Source organism: Argiope bruennichi, chromosome 10, assembly GCF_947563725.1.
Source record: "Argiope bruennichi chromosome 10, qqArgBrue1.1, whole genome shotgun sequence".
Taxonomy (NCBI): domain Eukaryota; kingdom Metazoa; phylum Arthropoda; class Arachnida; order Araneae; family Araneidae; genus Argiope; species Argiope bruennichi.
This window is the reverse complement of record NC_079160.1, coordinates 52,926,714-52,948,780: the sequence shown is the minus strand read 5'-3', so window position 1 is coordinate 52,948,780 and position 22,067 is coordinate 52,926,714. Positions and strand designations below refer to the sequence as shown.

General features: G+C 31.0%; 1 protein-coding gene across 1 annotated transcript in view; it reads left to right on the top strand.

Moving 5' to 3' along the window:
- The window catches only part of LOC129988990 (protein spire homolog 1-like), a 175,323-nt gene that overhangs the window by 128,332 nt on the left and 24,924 nt on the right, over positions 1 to 22,067 (top strand). Inside the window, exon 3 of the mRNA XM_056097290.1 lies at positions 18,325 to 18,597. Coding sequence (XP_055953265.1) covers positions 18,325 to 18,597 — 273 coding nt within the window. The remainder of the gene's footprint in view (positions 1 to 18,324; positions 18,598 to 22,067) is intronic.

Sequence of the window (22,067 nt, the reverse complement as noted above, 5' to 3'; positions counted from 1 at the left end):
AAGGGTTAATTTTGATTATTCAGTATTATAATATTTCAAAAAAAGTATGAATTCGGCATCTTCGCTCCCTGTGGCCTTCCACCGTACAACCACCTGTCATCATGTCCCACATAGCGTTTAATCGCACCATCTCTCTTCCCATGTTATGAATAAAACAAAAGCTGAACCTCTCAAAAAAGTTGGGAAAAGGCAGGTGAACCGGTTTTCCGCACTGTTGACCCAACCTCATCTCCCCTTGTAGTTTCCCTTTTACGTTGACCTTGAGTAGTTACCAAAGGGTGACGCTACGGTCCGTTTCATTAACCGCAATTGCTGAATAGTGGGTGGCGAACCACATTACCCATGTGGCAAGCTCTGCTGAGAATTTGAAAAAAATAAAATGAATAAAATAGAACGAGAGATCTGTAGGGTACTAGAATAAGTTGAAGAGATTTGATATGGATGAATAATCTACCGTGCATATCGAACAATTTCTAGTTTGCCCTAAGGATATGGATTCAATTTTTGTTAAAAAATGCTGATTGCCCATGGTTAGTGGCTTTCACTTTTTGTTTAAAGCGGTACTTTTTTATTGTAATGGATGTTTTATGGATTGTACTGTAATCGATTAGAAAGTGCTTGTAAGAAGTTTATCGATTTCATCGAATTTTAACTAAATTGTCCGTTTTATTTTAAATGAACTCTGAATGCACCATCGAACTGACTGACCTTCATTTCAACCCCAACTTGTATCTTCTCTATTCTGTTATGAGGGGGTAAAAAACTTCCACCCCATTTTTTATTAAAGTAGCATCTGTAAAGACGTTGTCATATTAACATTTGCAACTCTGCTTCAACTTGGAAAAAGAAAAATACAGTGGCGTATTTTTGTAGTTTCTTTTTTTAAATCTGCTGTTATACTCGTACTTAAAATAGGACTTTTACTCGAAATGGAAGAAAAATGTTTTCAAAATATATTTGTTGAAATATGTAATTAAACAAACCAGTTTTTTTTTCATTTTAAAAATTAAATTTTAAAAAATAAATAATGGTTGGCACTTACAATACAGGGAATACATAATTATCTGATTTCGTATTGAAACATTCTACGCTATACGATTTCTGCTTTAAACTTGTATATGAAGAAAAATAGTTTGTTCACCAATCTCCAGTAAAAAGATTGCTATTCGCTTTCACCTATCTTCGAAATATAACTAACTTATGTAGATAGTGTCACAAGTTTATAATATTTCTTCCCTTCACCTATTTTCCTAAAGAAGATGATTTTACAGGTATTGTGATGGATGCCGAATTAATGACTTCTGATATTGGTGATAAACTTGGCTATCATTTGGTCATAAAAATAAAGGATCTCTTATGTTGAGAATATCTGCGATAGTCTCACTAGAATTTGAGTTCTGTCGTTTGTACTAGGACATTCCATGTCCTTTGGCGTTACCTATAAAAAGAGGCAACAGTGTGACGTGGAAAAACACAAATAGTTGTACGAAATCTTTTTTAGCAGTGTTAATCTCCTGTGAGTCATCTCTTAGCACTTTGTGCTGTTACAGTTGTTTATTGCTCATTTGTTGATTGTATGCTGCTGTTTATTCCAAGTGCTGATATTGTGTACTCTTTGACTGTGCTTTTACTACCTTGTATTCGTGCTTTCTTGTAAAATAAAACGTCGTTACCTTTTACTGGGCTTACTGCACTTTTTCAGAATACAACTCATAGACGGATTTTGACATTTTACCCACATTATTTTCCGTCACAACATTTCATAATTTTATGTTTGTTTTTTTAAAACTTATCTAAATTAGACACAGAAGGTCCGAAATTTGATAAGTCTGCAATTTTAATGTAAAAACCATGCCAATTATATTTTTAACTAACTTTTTGTCTTAAAATTTGTTGTATGCGCATGGGTAGGCTGATCGATAGTCTTTCTATTGATTGACTTAATCCAAAATTTGATAGAAATCTGCAGTTTTAATGAAAAAAATTATGATTTTTTTTTGGTCCATCTAAATCTTTTTTAAAAAATAATTATGTACTCATATTCATAAGAGACTGATATGTAAGCATCATTCTTAATTTTTTTGAGGGGGAGGAGGGAAGAGACTTCAAACTGGTCAAAACTTAGAAATTCTATGCAATCTGTTGGACGAAATATTTCGCATTTCAAATTATTTCGATCTGGAATTGATGCAAGGAGACTGAATTAGCTCATCAGCTAACTGTTTGGGGCTAATATTTCCTAGAATTCAATCACCAATATTATGTAAATATTAAGTTAAGTAGTTGAGGTTATATCTTCATTTCTTCAGTCCAACTATCATTTATTGAAATAAAGATTTAATTATGGATAGGCTATTTATTTTTTCCTATTTTTCATTTTATATGAAATTGTGATTCGATGTCATAAAACTTATACTTAAAAAAAAAATTAAGCCTTAACTATTTGTTATTTAAAAAACAGCAGTCGAAAATGTTCTTTAAGAATTATCTTTTAATTAAAAATTCATAACGAGCCTTTGTGTTTCTTGTCCCACTTGGAACTTGATGAGCTTATCAAAATTTTATGATGTAAAATAATCTATTCAAATTCACAAAGATTTTTTCAGTGAACTATATTTAACTCACTAAAGATAATCAGAGTATTAATATTTCATTGCAGCCCAATTTTTAAATTGCCTTCGTCTTTAATTGCATCTATTGTCTTGTTTTTTTCTATTTAGGGAAGTTGTGCATCTCTCTTTTTTTTTTAAATGAGCAGGCGAATTTTACTGTTAATGAAATGCATTCAGGAATCGAGGTGACAAGATCTTCATCTTATGCTCCAAGTTGCCTAAACGCAATGTTTAGAGTCGACCAAACGAGACGGTTGATGTTGCACGCAACGGGCATAATTCCTAACAAAACGGAAACGCCCATTTATATCCTCCCGCGCATCACTGCTGTAACTATTTGGACCTGTTGCTGCTTCTGTATGCCAGTGGCGTAACGACCTTCGCATACTTTTTCCCGCTTTCATGCCCCAATCCCGACAATGCCTTCTTTTTTATTCATTCATTTTCCTAATCTTTGTTTTGCCCACCTCGGACTACATCTCCAGAAAATCCGGAAACGGTCCGGTTCGGATGAGTCGAGAAAAAGCCGTGAGATCCATTGTCGTGTGTTGTCTGTCAATGGGTCAGTTTGCTGCCCCTATGGTGTCTGCCTGTCGCTTCTTCGGCACGTGATGTCTGCGCGTGTTGCGGGATTGTTATGGAATCTGTCACGCGTATCCTTTAATGACAGAATCGATGAATTCTTCAGAAATGGGTCGAATACTGACTTCTTCGCTTGGTATTTTGATGTTGTTGCGTAGTTTTGACATCAAGAACAGCAAACAATGTCCACTGGTCATTTCGACCGAAGTTTGCATAAGTCGCATAACTCCAAACAATATTAGTTGCTGTTTGGAGCTCGTTAAGGTCAAAGGTGATTGCGTTTTCTCCTCATATGAACAGGTTAACATATGTAACTTTATGCGTAACATGCATATTTCTTTTGGCAATATTTGCCCATTTGGGTTGATTTACTATACTAGTATTGGGAAACTATGTCTTTGTTTAATTATCTTGGTTTCGCTGTGCTATTTTCGCAGTTTACTTTAAAGCAAGTACCTACAATATTCTTACCGTATACTTAAACTTGTAAGCATTATACATATCTTAATTGTACGCTGTTTTTCTACGATAGAAATTTCTTTATTTCATTCCCACAAATAATAATACAATACTTTTTAATAGTATTAAATTTTTCAAATGTGTTGCATGTAAATGAATACAAAATTCCATGAACAATAACAAAACATGGATACCACTTCCCTTTTACTGGTAAACTTCTAATTGAAATTTAATGAAATCAATTAGTTTTATGTCAGGGTCATATGAAAAACGCAATTGCTTACGTCATCAAAACATAAAACTAAATGCTGAATTTCGTCGCGTTTAGTGCATGTTCTTGCATTTAATCTTGCTCTGTATTATGATACTCTATATGCTTAATTTTTTAGCTATTTTTTCAGTAGAGAAAAGGTCGATTGTCGTTTAAAATCTTCATGTTTCCACATAACAATCATGGATTTATTAAGAACAATGAGCGAAAATTCGTGGAAAATATTTTTCAGCCGATATCATAATATATATTTTGTCCTTTGGGTATAAAGGCTTTTCCAACATGCTTTTGTGTGTATATTTATGTGCTAAAATGTGAATTAAAAGTAATCTTAATTCATCTAAAATTATTTAATGAACATGTTATAAATATGTAAAAACATGAATGGAATTTAAATAAGATTTACTCTGATGAAGTTAACGAATACTGGTGGTTCTGATGTAAACAAATAACCGTATTGAATAAATTCTATAATGTTAAAAAAGTAATAAAAACTGTAAAAGAAATTTTTGTAAAAAACATTAAGATTATATCAGCAAAGAAAAGCATAAAAGGAAAAATTAAAAAATTATTTCAATCAGCAAAAGAACTCTTGTACCCATTAACAACATTTTTTTCTCTAAGCAAAGAATTCTTGTGCCCATTAACAGCAATAATTTTTCTCTACGCAGTGAATTCTTGCGCCAATTAACAGCAATTTTTCTCTATACAAAGAATTCTTGCACCCATTAACAACAACAATAATTTTTTACTATGTAAAGAATTCTTGCACCCGTTAACAACAACAATTTTTTTCTATACAAAGAATTCTTGTACCCATTAACAACAACAATTTTTCTCTATGCAGTAATTTCAAAAAGGATTTGGTCATTTTATGTTTGTCGTGTGAGCATGAATTGACCTTACTGCTTAAATTATGGAAGATGATTTCTATGAAATGAACCTAATTAATTTGTTAATAATTCCACTGCAATATATATAACTAATAATAATTAAGGTATATCGATAACTGACCCTTGCTAGATTATCTGGGTAACTTGAAAGATGTCAAAATTTATGCATGACATTACACGAATGCTTGTTAAATATGGCAAGATACATTGAGGTCCACTGTCTTGTTGAAGATGATAGGGCTAGTAGTATATAAACCAGATAAGCTCTTCGTGTACGCTTTTTATAAATTTTTATTTAATATGACATTTCATGTTTGTAAAGATGAAATTTTGAGATTGAATTTTCCCTCACTTCCTGGTGTTCTAGATTTGAAATTTTGCACTCTCTTGTATTCTCAACGATTTCTATTTCAATGCTTTTCGTACTTAAATAGTAATTAATTAATTAATTTTATTTAATTATTTCGTGCGAGTAGAACCACATGGCAGTGAATTTTGGAAGAAAAAAAAATGATTGCAAGATTTCACAATATTTATAAAAATGAATTATAGATTAAAGAAGAAAAAGTAGAAAATTATTTAAACTTTAAAAAACATTCATTTTTATACACTGATAAACGTTTGTTTTAATATATATATATATATATATATATATATATATATATATATATATATATATATATATATATATATATATATATTGTGAGTAAATCTGTGATTCATCAATCTAATGAATTCGATCTAATTCATCAATCAATCTATGAATTTTCTGTTGATCATGATGTTTTATGCATTTACCAATTCTGACTGGTAGAATCATTCTCCGCTATTAAATATTAAATAACTGGTATTCGAAACAGAAATTGTTGCTTGCAATTTAACCATTTTTATATTCTGTATATATATTTCAACAATTCATTGCAATACCAATTTTTGGTACTTTCACATTATATTTGACTAGAAGTAGAATGCATAGAATTTGACTTCACTGCTAATCCAAACGATGTCCATAAGATATTCAAGAAAATGTGCCAACAATCGGGACATCATTACATTCTGTCTTATTTGTGGCGACTTTTTCTGTAACTCATTTTTCGACCTATCCAAAATACATTTCATCTGGCATTCCTCATGAATTAATGCATCCTAATTTTGTTTCGTTATATGAATCAATTGTATGTTTATGAGTTAAGTTTCGGACTTTATCACAATTCTCTAGAGATCCCATTCTTTATAAATGTCATTAAAGGGATATTCAGAAAGAAGGAGCAGATTGTAAATACTTATTTCCAACTAACGATTATAAATATATACCGATACATTACATTTCTGGATAGAGGAAAGCTTTTAATTTTATTCAGTACATTGGATTTGAGTTTCAATTGTTATGGAGAAAATTGTTCAAGTCAGAAGTCCATTTCTCACTATAGTGAAGTAACTGATCCCTGGTAATTCAATTCACTCGCATTGCTGTAATAATTCAATCATGAAGAGTGAAAAACATGCGTTTTAAGCGCATATCATACAGTTTGGTCACTTGGTTGCTAAATCACAAGCTCTCTCTTCCTCTTCTTGTGAATTCCCTGTGATTACACTCGAAAGTAGTTCGGATACACTCAACATTTTCATCTGACATGGAAGAATGACAATTACTATTCCATTTGCATATAAAGCAATTCTGCGAATTTCTTATACAACTATAAATCTGTTTTTGATGAAGCGGCTCTTTGTTGAACTTACAGCGAAAGGCACGCTGCAATGCAACAATGGGTTCTCTTCATTTTTGCATATTGCAGCGTCCAAAACGCCATTTTCTAGTATAGCAAACAACAGCGCCGCTTTTACTCGAATTATCCGAATATAAAAAATAAAACTTTGGAATGTTCTTCGATTTAGTGATTTAATGTCTGTGTTTCTATCTATTGTCGTTCATTATTTTAAATCTACATTTTTTTTTTCCCTTTATTACATTGCAGTTGGTGGAATGTAGTTTCGTTTCGTATTCTACTTTTGACAAATTTGCACAGCAATCATCAACCCCAAAAAATAAGCGAGATATTGAGGTATATGACATATTTTAATTTCTTGGCCTCATGTCATCTGCATCTGTTCCAAAACGAATTCCAGCAAACACACTGAGCAATTACTAAAGTTGTTAAGTCTTCCAGTATTACAAATCAGGGCTGCTTTCTGCTATTCAAAACCTACCGAGCTCAGTAAAACATTTGTTTCTTGAATGAACCCATTTCTCTTTTTTTGGTGGTCGCTTTCTTCATCTTTTAAGAGCGCGAAAGAGAAGAATTACGACATCAATCGTTGATTCTGTTGCGTTTTATGGAAATGTTCAGCAAAAAGACAACAAAAAGGTCAAGGCGGCAACGACCACGAACCGCTCCACATGATCTCTTACTCGATCTAATACGGCACCTTAACACCTATAGACGAGAAAGGCAAGGGTTCTAACATCGAGAACACTAACCTTAACCCACGAAAGTTCACGACGAGGTGGTAACACAATGGCGTTTTGACATTTTTCACTCAATCGGGCAGTGTGGAAACTGGTTGGCTTATGACATACTGTGATGAATTGCAGTTTGCTTGAATTGTATAGCGTGTGTGAAAATGGATGTTTTGTTTGGAGTTAAGGACCTAAATGGACTAAGGCAAATATAAGAGCGAAGCGTTTTGTATCTATCTGATACAATCGAATAAGTGTAAATACACAAAGAAAATGAAGTTAAGTGATGATTCCCACGCATAATGTAATCCTGTGATAATGAAAATTTTCATTTTTGTTTCGTTTCGCTTTAGATCTTTTATTACTATTTAGAATGATTAATTAATACGAAGCAAAAATTTTCGATTTTGCTATTCGTTACTTAAAAATAAATTATTTTTGGGACAATTTGTTTTTTCCGTTAGAAATTATCCTTATGTGGAAGGAAGATGGTTTTAATGGCTTTTTGAGTTGATTGTATTTGAAAAGCTATGTGTTGTATTATTACATCTATTTGAATATGAATCTATTTTTTTCAAAGTTATCAGAAGTAATTTAATAAAATTTAATTTTAAATGCGTATAATTTTATGAAATCTCGCTTTTAAAATAATTTTTTTTTTTTTTAATGCTGTTTGTATTGCTGTAAGACACGCAGAGTTTTCTGTAGTTATTGTAAATGCATAAGACAGAATTTTAGAGGCATAGATTACTATCATACAGCTTTTTTTGGAAGTAGATAGTTAAGATTAATTTTGTGGGGTTTTTTTTCCCCCTCTCTTACTATCCGAAAAAAAGAGGGGGGGGTCTTTTATGTAAAAATGTGAGAATAAAGTGAATATTCTGCAATTTAAAACTTTGCTGACTTGTAACTGATCTTTAACTTTTATAGTTAAAACTTTTAATTTTATATAGTGTGTGTGCGTGTGTGTGTGTGTTTTGGATTAGATCAAAAGACACGAATAATATTGCCATCTGAGATATGAAGTTTTATTGGAACAATGATTTTTAAATTTAAATTTCATTTTAAAGAAGTATTATTTTTGCAAGTATTATATACCTAAATAACTGATAGGTTATAATTCGAGAGTTTCGTTAAATCAAATGAAATCAATTGCCATGACGTCACAACTGCCAGATAAATACAGCTTTATACTCCTCGCTTTTTCTTCTGTAAAATACATGATGAAATCAAAAATTAAATTGAATTAGCTTGCTTCGCATATGACGAAATACAAAACGACACGACGAATTTTTTAACTCCAATGACAATCTTGAAAGCAGTCAGATGTTCAAAGTTATTTGTCATCTCATTAGAAATTGCAGTCTTTTGTGTGATAATATATTTGATAATTTTTTAAAATTTTGAATTTTGTTATAAAATTATGCTTATATGTCGCTAAGCATCTTTACAGATTCTGTTATTGTCTTTTAAATTATATCCAATATTTAATGGGTTTCCTATAGTATAATACGACGCCGACAGATGACATTAAAAAATATGAAAGGCCCACAACACGTTTTCATTCATGTGGTAACAGCGTGGCCAATAAAGATTTTATTATACAAAGTTTTAACAGAAATCGTTAGCACTTAAGGAATTTGAAAAATTCTACGAGAGGCCCAGCAAAAGAAACTGGTCTTCAAGCTACTAAATGCCCTTAGAACAGTCGAACGAGCGTTATCTTTGGAAGTATAGCCCTGCGGAAGCGTTTCGAACTCATCGACCGGAATGTGGTGGGGATTATGCAATTTTTATCTGAAATTACAGGTTACCGGGTTATATGAGAGCAGATTTTACGCAAAATGTCCAGAGAGGAGATACGTTTGAATTACTCGGACGGATTAGTGAAAAATGTTTTTCCTTATTGCCCCAAATGTAACGCGGTATCGTAACAATATATGCCAGATATAAACCCCCATCTTTTACCTTTGTAATCTGATTATAGGACTTGGCTTCTGATGGCCTGTGTTGAACATGTTGGTGACTTCATCCCTTCCTGAAATGATACTTCCGTATCGACATTTTAAAATGTTACATTTCCGAATCTAACTGATGCGTCATTTTGTTTATTTCGGCATGCCATATATTATTATTATTATTACCTTTCGTTAGAAAAAGGTTTTGAATGTATTGTTTTGAAAGCCTTTTTTATAATTGTATCGTTATATTAATATTTTTGCTTTTGAAACCAATATATATATATATATATATATATATATATATTGTGCATAGAAAATATATTCATATATAGATCTGGTGCATTATAGTCTGATTAAACGGCTATAAAGTCTACTCCAATTGAAAAGTATATACACGTAAGAAATTTCTTTCTAACGTAATATTTGTAAGAAATTTTTGTAGAAACAGAAAGTTGTTTTTTACAATAATTCTATATTAACACATTGGTTGCCATGGGACTCACCAGTGACCGATATATGATTATTTCAGTAATGCCATGGAGATTATAGATGACCTGCAGAGTAGAGTGGTCTTTGAATTCTCATTCAGCGTTGCCAGTGATACTCTCTGTATTTCAGTATATGAAGTGACTGGCATGGTTTTTCTACAATTGGCTGAGAATGTTATTTGAAAGAAACATGATATACGTTCATTTGTAGGGAAATTTTTCTATGAGTACTATGGCGACCGCAAGTAAAAAAATATGTGAACTTTGTTAAAAAATGCACTAAAATAATAAAATTCTAATTATGTTTATATATCCTCATAAAATAATCCTGAAAACAAATAGTCATTTTTCAATCAGTTTATATAAAATTCTATTGCAAACAATGTGTTAAAAAGCCCTATAAAATTTTTTTAAAGTAATTATTTACAACATAAAATTACTCGAAATGAAACGATATCTGAAATAAGTTTCACATTCAAATATATAAATTTTTTTACTAAATATATCAAGTTGTTCAGAATGTTTTAAATATTGTGATACATATGATTTATAACAATGTATAGCTCCTATAGATAGATAGCTAAATATATTATAATATTTCTTTAATAATATTTATTGTACAAATAGTAAATTATTATAAATTCTGCGAAGTGCAGCAAATGCAGACTAGAAAATTGCAAACCAAGATTTACAAAAGCATCAAGTTAGTTTATTTATAAAATATATAAAACAGGGTTTACGATCAATACTTTCATCGCTTAGTATTGATTAGTATTGATATTTTGATAGTATTTAGAATATTCTTAAGTATTTCGGTTAGTTCTTTTTGGAAAATTATATTAGCAATGGAAATGAAGAAACGACTTTAAATTTTTGCATCTATTTAATTACTTTCCTTTTAACTAATTTTTCATCTTACAAATTAAAAGTGTTGACATTAATTAATTAAGAGTGAACTGCACTATTTTGCTTTGAATTGGAGTCGAAGGATGAAATACAAATCACTACTCATTTAGGTGGCTGTTGGAATAGATTTTTTTAAAAAAAACTCCTAAAATTTGAGGAAAATTTAGATTTTGTATTGTTAATGCAGTAACCATATAGCTGTAAAAGATTGTGATGCATAAAGACGATTTTTAAAGATATGCTACGATTCAATCCAACAATTCGCTAGTACGTCTCATTACGTAATCCAGCATTTTTCAGTAGGGCTAATACAGAATGTTAATGAAGAAGAAAAAAAAAATCACTGCGTGTATATTCATTGACCTTGGAACAGCATAAGCTATAGACTACTGCTTAGATTTTGAAATATAGTTTTTAATATTTATTATTTATTATGTTATTTTTTATCTGTTTATATTTTATGCGATAAACGCAGATTTTGCTATTTAATTTAATATTTTTAATGAGATTCCATTAATCCGGTAATTTTATATTCTGATATCTGCCAGATTATTGAGAGATTATTGTATTTTCTTATTCCATATTGCTTTTAACTATCCTCTCTGTTCGTATTTTTACTATACTATTGGTTTTGCAGTTAACAGAATTGTTCTTCTAATTATTAAATTTTGAGTGCTTTTTCATAATTTATCATGTCAGCAGGATATGTATTCTACTTTTTTTTTGTCCTGCCACCATCTATTATGCATTTAGGGTAACAATATTTAAGGTTGTCTGTAATCTTGTTAACTAGGTTTTGACACCTATTAATGAATTTCAATTAAAAATGTGCTAATTTTGTGTCACAATTTCCTAAGTCTACATTGAGTTACCAACTTTTGCTTCGCCTTCGACAGCGTCTTATTATACAGTTCTAACACACTATCATTTTTGCAAATGAGCAGCGTAAAGGTTCCAGCTGATTGAGGTCTGGTTTTTGAGCCTACGTTTTCATACTTGTGCCATTCGTAGGTGGGCTTCGAAGGTCTCCGTCTGCCGACTGACTACAAGGGTGGGGACATTTATAGATTGGAGTCACCGTCGACCCACACCTGTCACCCACGATCCCTGCATCAAATATGATTCGTTTCGAAAGATGCATGATTATACGCGAGCCTTTTTACCCCCACTTCCGACTTTGATGAATGTTATTGAAGCGACGCTCGTCTCCTCTGTTTTGCTTTTGTCCTGCTGGATATTGCCTCAAACCCTTTCGCAATAGAAATGAGAAAAGGACATCGGCGGGGCCATCTGAAGTTGCGACGCGTCCATGTTTTTCTGATTCATCGGAAGTTTGCATTGACAACGTGATGTAGCATCTGCATTTATTTTAAATAAATTACCCTTTGTAAACAGTGTTAATGGTAATCTTGAATCACATCTAAAATTTTATCGTTTATCTCTTCATTTTGTAATTCTTATAAATGAAAATTTGCTTTTATGAGATTAAATTAACTCTTTATATAACTATGTAACCTTTAAGAAACCTATTAATTAATAAGAATATTTATTAAATAGACTAAGTAGGCAATTTTCATGGGACCTCGAAGTGGTTCTTTTTTTTTTTCCACCAATTTAATTCAGTGTTTTAATTTGATTTACGAATGCCGTGTGCTCGTTCTTCTTCAGATCAAATATAATAACCTTTAGAATTTTAAAACATCTGTTCTTCGCCTCCTACCCCCTTTACAAATTCGTTTGCAAATTAGTGTGGTATTTTTCAGTTGATGGGTTGACTCGCTAACCAATAGCTCTGGTAAACTTTATATAGCGTGTTCTAAGAAGAGTATTTAGATAGTTTAAAGAAAATGTGTGATTTTTCTAATCATTTTTCTTTTTGTTTAAAATTATTTTTAGTTTTGAATGTTAGGAGTTTAAAATACCTAATTACACAATTTGAAACGGAAGCAAAATATTATATACCATTAATATGAAATTATAAATCGTATTCATCACATTAAAATCAATTTGAAAGTACTGAAGGCCTTGTTGATTTTTGTTTCTAGTGTTTCAAATAATTCAAAGTATTTTGTTAGAAATATTTGTTTAATAGAAATATTGTTAATATTTTTATTGTATACCTCATAAATTTTCATGTGAATGTAAAAATTAGCTTTTAAAGATTAAAATAAAGTTTTTGTGCATTTAAAGGCTCCTAATTTCATATTTATTCGGAAGATTTTAAGTCCTTTTTGTATTTATCTAGCTCGTTAATTAGATGCCTGTTTTCACGAAAGGTAATACGAAGATCGATTATTAATATAAATAACGATTTAAAGCAGTTTAGCATTTTTATTTTTAGGAAATATTCATTTTCGGGCTTTTCTATGCCGCAGATTTAATTTTTAAACAATTCTACGAAATTCTTAATAAAAATATGGCAATAAATCATGAATCACATCAATCTTGAATAATCAAAATTAACTTATAAAATGTACATCCATGCGTTTTTTTATCGATACCTATTTAAACGCGTAAATCATTTTTTTAAAAATATACTTTGTGAAAAGAAAGAAATTTAAACTGGCGAGCTTAACGAGCATAATTCATTCCCAAATCTTATGCGTAATATGAAACAGTAGTTTAGCGAACCCGTAGAAATCGATCTAAAATAGGACAATACGTTCCATTCTGAAAAAAATACTCAAACAAATTTATAATAATGCAATTTATTATTGATAAGTCGGTATATTTTTACAAGAATTATCTTAAAATATTTGTCGTTGGTTACGCTTCAAAATTTGACGGGAATGAGACGCAGCATTATCGTTAAATGAATCTATTAGCGTGCATAGTTATTGCCTTTTCAATGTTATACTTCTTAACATAAGATGCAGTAATTTCCCATGATTTCAGCATCTTCCTGTCTCACTGGATGTTTCTTGTTCTGTTGTATCTATTATTTTCTTCTCTTCTGACCAAAGCTGCTCCGCAACTTTTTGCTGTGATGCAGAGGCAACTTCATGAACTCTTTAGTAGTTCTTGCTATGTTCTGCCATCAGCTCATCGATGCATTTGTTATTCAACTCTAGCCCCGTAATTCTCTTCGATTAAGGCTCCACTGGCACTCAAACCCTTCGGAGTCAAATTCGACAGATTATAAGGTCAAAATTTCTTCCATGTAAATATGCGGGCTCTCAACACATACTGATGCAAGCCAATTTAGCATGTGACGAACGGTATCTCATCGCCACTTGTTCTGCGAAACATCGCTCGTAAAACGAGTCATATTTTTACATTTTATTTTGCTTGTTAAATAAGTTTTGACTGTACATTTATATCAAGAATCATCATATATCTCGTGACAATGTTAAATTTAATTATTTTTCGAGCTTTTTTTTAATCATTTGATTATGTTCATTTTAAAATATTTTTCTTAAACAAAAAAGAAGGTTTTAAGAGAAGTATTCTAAGATATTTTATTTGCCTTGTCTTTAATAAAACTAAATAAGGAAAGAAATAAATGGTAAATAAGGAAATTAATGAATTTTGTCACCCCATCTTGATTCGCAAAAATAAAGTTTCCAATCTTATGATTCCTTTCTCTTATACTTCATGTAAGTTTCGTACTTTTCAAATATCGAACTTTTATCTCTTAGGAGTGACGTAATGTAGAAAAAGATGAAAGTTTTCTGATATCTTTGAACTTGAAACCTTTAAATCACTCAAATCTTTAGTGGCCTTCAAATACAATATTTACTCTGTGTCATTTTCCTTTCCTCCAGTTTCCGAATTCCGAAACAATTTTATCAAAAGAAAAAAACTTACTTTTGTCATAAACTTTATCTAACATTTTTCAACCATCGATGTCTTGAATTCGTTTTTAAGTGATATAGTCGCATAATATTTTTAGTATATTCACTGACTTACTGTAATACAAAAGTGAACAAAATATATTATAACTATAAAGTTCAAAAGTGCGAAGTCACGAATATATTTATTGAAAGTGTGACTATACAGGATATATTGATCTGCAAAAATGCTTTTGTAGATATTGAAAAATTCTAATCATAGCAGAATAGAAATAATTCCCAATTATAATAATAAGCAAAAAAAAATTAGTGCATGGATAACCTTTATCAACTAATTATTGAACTTATATTTATTACTGTTCGTTTTTCACTTTCTCGCATACTAATCATACAAAAAGAAAGTATTGTAATCGCCGCGAAATTGGAACTGGAAATTTTGGCTTATCTTGATGTTACAGACTCCTCTGAATCTGAAAAATACATTTTTGGAATTATGTCTGCCTATTAAAAAAAAAAATACTTCGAAAATGCTTTGAACCAGACGGATTAAATTTGATATATAGACTTTATTCCACATTTGTTCAAATTTAAAAAATTGTTTGATTTCTATCATGTTTTGGATGGAATTCATTCAGAGGAAATCTGTATACCCGGCTGATAGAATAACTACATAACTAAAACAACTGTATAGATAAAATCTGGAACACAGGTTTAGCATTTAAAATGTACACCAATCTTAAATTTGGAACCAAATCCGTCAGAGGGTTGACCATATGTTCATCTGCAATTTTGCATGTACATAAACGTAATGATTTAAACAAATGAAATTTGGTATATAATCTTGTGACTGTAATTATAATTTTGGGTCAAATTTTGTTTCCTGTTGGTCGGAAAAAAATACTTCTAAAATACATATTCGATTTTCTAGTACTTGCCAGTGATTAATCACCAAAAAAGAATATTATCAAAGATCAATATTTCGTAACTATTTTTCTCCAATGCCTAGCAATTAATACTCTAATATCAATTTCTTTGCTAAATTAGGAGGTTCACAATTCTCATGTGTGGGTTCTGAGAATTAAAATATGAGAAATCCTGATGTTCACGGTCTTGTCCAAGGTCAAACTTTTGCGAGCACTTTATAGAGAATATGCGAGAAAATGTGAAGAAACCACTTCCGCTAGTATTGCATGATGAAAATTGTATAAATTCAGATTTTCTTAGAAATACACGTTGTGGGTCTTGATAACGCCATGGTACTGCTAGTACAAACTTTTCATTTCATTACCAAACATTGAAAGAAATCGCAAAAATATATTATTTCGACTTTAGCTATGGCTGAAAATATATGCTTAAAAACTGTCTGAAGTTGTTTTCTGAAGGGGGGGGGGATTTTAAAGGGAGGATCTAACCAACGGTTTCACTGTATAAATAAAGAAGTGAATGAAGAAAAAAAAATAATTTTAAAGCATCCGAGCAACATATGAGACAAATTCTAGCAATGTTTACTTACATATAATGTTGTCAAAAAAATTCAAAAATTTTATTAAAAATAATGTGTTATACTAGCAAAAAATAAAAATGTTAATCTGTTAATCTAGGTCAATTTTATTCCTTCTTAAGGTTTATATTATACATTTGACGATGCACAATCATATGCAGTTTAATCAAGGGTTTGGTTCTTATTATTCAAGCGTGTCAGTGTTCCTACTGTCTTAACGAACACTGACTCAACAGATATACGCATTAAAAAATTTAATTAAAATTATGTACATAAGGCTTACTGTGCAGAACTTTTATTAATACATAATAGTTCATGAGATGTAGAAAAGTTTGCATCACTTAAAAATTGCAAAAAAAAAAAAAAAAAAAAAAAAATAGAATGGCATTTGAAGCTTAAAAAAAAAGAATGTGAACTGAGGGTTTATTATTAAATCTTTGAAATGTTAGTTATTTTTTCTTCCTATTTTTATTTTGTTTTAATCTCACCATAGATAAAAAAGATCGATCCATAATCGTAGCTGAGTGAAAGAATTTAAGATCTATTTTAATAACGAGTTGAATTCAAAATTCAATGAAATTGCTACATTCGAATGTTGCATTTATTTGCCAGGCTGGTTCGCGTATAAAATTATTTCTATGTTTGAAAGCAATTATAAGGGTTTGCAATTATTAAAACTTATAGTCTCACGGGGGGAGGGGAAAGGTACCTTGAAATTGAGGATGAAAAGATTCCTACATGTGTACCTTGTGGGTACACGAAAAGGTGTGGGTCCGGCATCTTCTATCGAGGACGGGACATTACTTCCTTAGGGAAGGGTTGTACCATGGCCGGTGATGGCCCTTAGGACTCAACCACAATTCCCTGCCAGTGTTGCTGTTGCGGCGATCCCGTCATTCAAGTTTTTCCGCGTGCCTTCCGGCGGATCGGGATAGTCAGTTTGTGATCGTAATTATTAAAATTTATAAAAGGAAATTAATTTCCTTTAAAAGTGAGAACTATTAGTAGTTAGCTGAAATCAGTTTTGAAAATTGTCGCAAACAAAGATATTTGCGTAGAGAATAGATACAAAATGATAAGTTTTTTTTTTTTTTTTTTTTTTTTTTTTCCCTTCGTAGATTTTACAATTTTTGTACTGTACACATAAACTCGGATCTTTCTTATTTTGTTCTTATCTTTGATATGCTCATTACTATTAGATGCAATTAGATCAATCATAATTTTATGGTTTTCCTGACCTCCGTTGCAAATTGTACCAAATGTTTATAGTTTTGCTATGCAAAATTGTGCATTGTTTATTATGTGATAATTAACTTTTGACGCTCCACTAGCATCATTACAGGAACATTAGGTTGTATACATACTTTGAACTCAAAACACATCTGATACAATTTTTTTCAAACAATATTGGCAGACATTTAATGAAATCACAACTAATGATCTTGATTCTAATCAAATTATTGCAATCTCTTTGAAAGAATTTAATCGGCGAATGCGGCCTGCAAAGCATTATTAATTCTCGATTGGCAGGAAGCGATATTAAGTGTTAAAATTGGAAAATGGTAAATGTGGCAGTTGAATACTTCTGATACTACGTCTCGGCAACAGTTATATCAACAAACCAGCGGGTGATCTCGACAAAACTTTCTCGCATAATCTCCAATAGATATGTTATACCAGAGAACGCCTTGCATGACATTGGGGTATTATAGTTACGAAATATTAACCCTTGACTGAATTTAACATTTTGACTGAATCTATCGTATCATTCTTGGCGAGTTTTTTGGCGATTAATCCCTCGCATGTGGTTATTAGTATCCGAAAATTGAATTTGTGTTTTAGACAGCTTTTTACGAACCGATTGATTCAAAAATTTGACACAAACTACATTTGTTCTAATAAAATCATATAGCAAATTTCATATATTTAAATCATTGTTTTTTGTTTTTTTTGAGTTATCACGTTTGCATGTTTCTGAAAGTATAGACCGACACACGGTCAACCTCTTGTTTGATATTGCTCAAAAGCTGGTAGGCTTCCACACTAAAGATGTTAAATCTGCTTACCGAATTTTATATATCTTGCTCTCTTCCTTTTATAATTATCGTGTTAACTCACATTCAAACAGCCGGACAGACGCATTTATTATGAACAAATTTTGCTTAAAATTTGTTAGAAATCTGCAAATTTATTATAAACATATACCAAGTTTCAATCGCCTAGCTCAAAGTGATGTTGAATTATTTTTGTCACAGATAGACAGACAGACAGACATTTTCCAAAAATACATGTTTCGAATTCAAAAACGTCTGAAACGAAGTCCTAATAATAAATATTTCTTTTAAATTCTTAAATAAGTACGATTTATCAATCTGGTTTAACAACAAATTATTTTCTTTCAGCTGGTGGCCACTCTAGGTATGATCATCTTCAGTGCCCTCGACTACCTGAATCCGCGGGACGAAGAGCGGAACCTGAGCCGTCCTCTCGAATCCCTCATCGAGAAGATGACCTCCACCTCCCTGCAAGATGACGAAGATGAGGCGGATTCCTCGTCACAGAATGCGGACGAGGGCATCGAGCAGGACTCGGGGGAGGACGACCACATTTTACACTCCTTGGACGACGCGGATGCCAAGCACAGGAGGGGCATCTCTCTCATTCAGGTTATAGAGGTAAGAAATTAAAGAGATTAAAATTAGTTGATACGAATTCGAAGTTTTCTTGTTCCAGCTTGAAATTTTGTGGACATCTTTTTTGGTGTTCAGTTGATTTTTTTCATTAAAATGGTTGTGTTGTTTCTTAAATTATCGAGAGAAAAAAAAAAAGCTGTACTCATCTGATTGATGTTATTTAGTTGTATAACAGATAGAGATATGGGCATGATTCGCAAGTAAATTAGACTTGGCTGATTTCTCTCATCTATTAATAATGTATATACGAAATAAACGAAATATACGAAATAAAATTAAATCCTTTTGAGTGCATAATGGAACGTATTTATACCTGTGTGGGTACTTGTCTGTTTTAATGGCGACCAAAAAGCACCAAGAAAAAATTTCGCCAAATTATAAAAATATACTCAAGTGCGTAAAAAAAATCAAATCATGTGCAAATCACATTTTGCCAAGTGAAATCGAAAAATTAACGAAATTCTTTCCTGGCGTTACAACCGACAAGTATCTCAGTGTGTTCTGGAGTTGCTTCAAATTCAATTAAAAGTAGGAAATATCCCTTCCTATCCTGCTGCTTCTTGGGAAGCGATTAATTCAAAGATGCGCTTTCCCAAAGATTATTCGGCTCAGAGAATCATGAATTTCGAAGCCTACATTTGGCTGCGTTAACATAATTAGCAATGGTGATTTTAATTAGCTTACTTGGTGATCACATTGCTTTTACACTTTAAAAGCTTTGAAATGTTGCGTGTATTATGTAATGAATGATTGTGACATTGGCGAACAACTTTTGAATTAGAATTTATTTCTTTAAAGCACCTATTCATCTGTTTAAAGCATCACATTATCTTCATAAAATTATAAACCATCCTTAATTCGATCTCGATTAGAAAAATTGATTAGAAAAAAATACTGAATGTTTGGCTGAACATGGCCAAATACGCTCTTGCATCAAGGAAAAGCAACCAACTTATTTGGAAAGTTAACTAAATATGATTAGAAAACTAATTTTACCAAGTGTGACTAAAGTAGAAGTTTTAATATATTCTTTTTAAGAATAAAAAAGCTAGAGTAAATGAATTAGAAATGCGGTTGGTGAAAACGTGACTATGTTACTATTTAATTTTCAAAAGAGTTTATTTAAAACTATATTATTTCCTTTGATATTAATATGAACGAAAACGCCAAATTAAAAAGACTAAAACAAATATCCAAAATTGAAAACTTCATCATACTGTTGTGATATCAGCGCATTTCATCGGCATGATCAACATCACCCTGGCATAATGTCTCTGCATTTGATAAAACAAAGATCATATAAAAACCAAATGTGAAAACTCTAAGCTATAAAAACGAGGAATTGCGGCCCTAGTAACGATGATATTGCTTCAAAATAGGGCAATACTCTAAAAAGTATACGAAGCTATAAAACTAAATTACTTCTGAAACGTTCTAAGTAGCTGTAAACCTTAAAATAATATTGATTTTTCCCGCTCTTCTCTGGTTTGTATCGCAAAAAGAAAAAACAATTTCTTAGAAACATTTTTTTTTCCCCTTTCAAAAATTATCTCTTTGCTATTTTTTGAACTTTTCTCATTCGCGACTCCAATTTGGCTAATAAAAATATTCTGTAGCCCCATCCACAGAAGTTTTCCCAATTCTTTAAGCTGGAGCCCCATCTACAGCATAAAGAAGTTTTCTCAAGTCTAACTTTATAAGTTCAGCAGACCATAGTAGTAAAAAAAAAAAAAAAAATTAGGCCAGTTAAGGTATTTAAAAAATAATTTTGTTATGAATTAGTTAACTTTTTATTTGCTTTTATTTACTAAAGTACAAAAGTCTAGCCAAAACACCCGCTGTCAATATATTTCGCTACCCTGTTTGCTGTTGAATCCCAAGGGATTTCTTCTCAGGCCATTCAATAATTATGATAATAGAACTCATGTATGTTAAACTATAGAAGAAAACATTTTAAGTGATTTTTTAAAAAAATTTATGAAAGGGCGAATGAATTCATGTTGTACCTATTATATTTTGTATGTATATAATATTTAAGAAAAATTCATCGGTAACGTTGGAACCTTCTGGTGTACTTGGATAACCGCTGTTGCTATTCAAATTTTTATGAAAATTCCAAATTTATAATTTGTTTATTGAATGTCGGCTATTTGTATTTAATCTTCCAGCTGCGTATCCCGCTATTTTCGCGGGTTAGCAATCACTCCATTTTCTATTGCATCCCGCGTTTTTCGCAGTTTAGTATATTTATTTTTACAATTACAGATTTTTATTATGATTATTGTGTAGCATATAGTATCAGTTACTTTGAAAAATATTTAACTTATTTAGAAACATCGCATCTAAATAGAGATTTTTAAAAATTACGCAGTCAGGGTGTTTAAACTAAATTATGCACAAAAACATCACTTTTTTAAAAAAATATTAGAATCTAAACCTTAACTATGCATTTGAAGATAATGATGCAAGGAAACGTTGTTTCCTGTCAGTTTAATTTGTCACTGATTGTATTTTGTTTTCTACCATTGACTTGATTAAAGAATTATGCCTGAACCTCAGCAAAACCTGATTATTTGCTCTTCAGTCCTATTTGATCACAAACTTAATGCGAAAAAAATTCTCGGCAAAGCGATCTCGTAGAGTCTATCCAATTTACATTTAATAATTATATTATATGCCATATCATTCATTCATCGTTCTCAAGATAACATCTAAATTTTTCCACATCTAATCAGGTAACGGTAAATGGTGTCACGTTCTGCTTAATGAATACTAAAAGATAGTTAATTGCAATATGCAAAAACAGCTCCAAGGTAAAATCCTTTGAAATTATTAAAAGCAGATTTTCTATTCGTACTATCATTTAGAACTTTTTATATTTTTAATTAATATTTAATGATGTAATTAATTTTATAACTTTAGTACAAACTATTCTTTCTCTGGATTTAATGGTTCCTGTGTTAGGTGCATTTTTGTAAACGCCTTCCTTTTGTTAAATGGAAATTAAAGAACACCTAAATGTCTGAAAATTAATGAATAAATCCGTATTCTTATTGTACTTATAATATGCGAATTTATTTCAAGGAATTAATTTTTTTCAAGACCTTGGCATTTGAAGACTGAAAAAAAAGAATTTGTTGATTATTAATTAAATATGATTTCTTATTGCTGCTGTCATGATAATTAATTTATAATAATAATAATAATTTAATTATATAATAATAATATATTATTCCGAATAATATATTTTTCTGATCTACATTTTAAACTTAAGCTATTAGTTGTGTGTTTATAAATACATCCTTTTAGCTATGCCAACCAGCTTACATACCAGCTGTAGTCAAATTCTCATCAAACTTGTTGTTGAATGTTGCCTTTTCTCTAATAAATTTGGGAATATTTATAAAATCATTGTTGAAATATTATCTCTGATATGTAAATGGTAGTGAAAG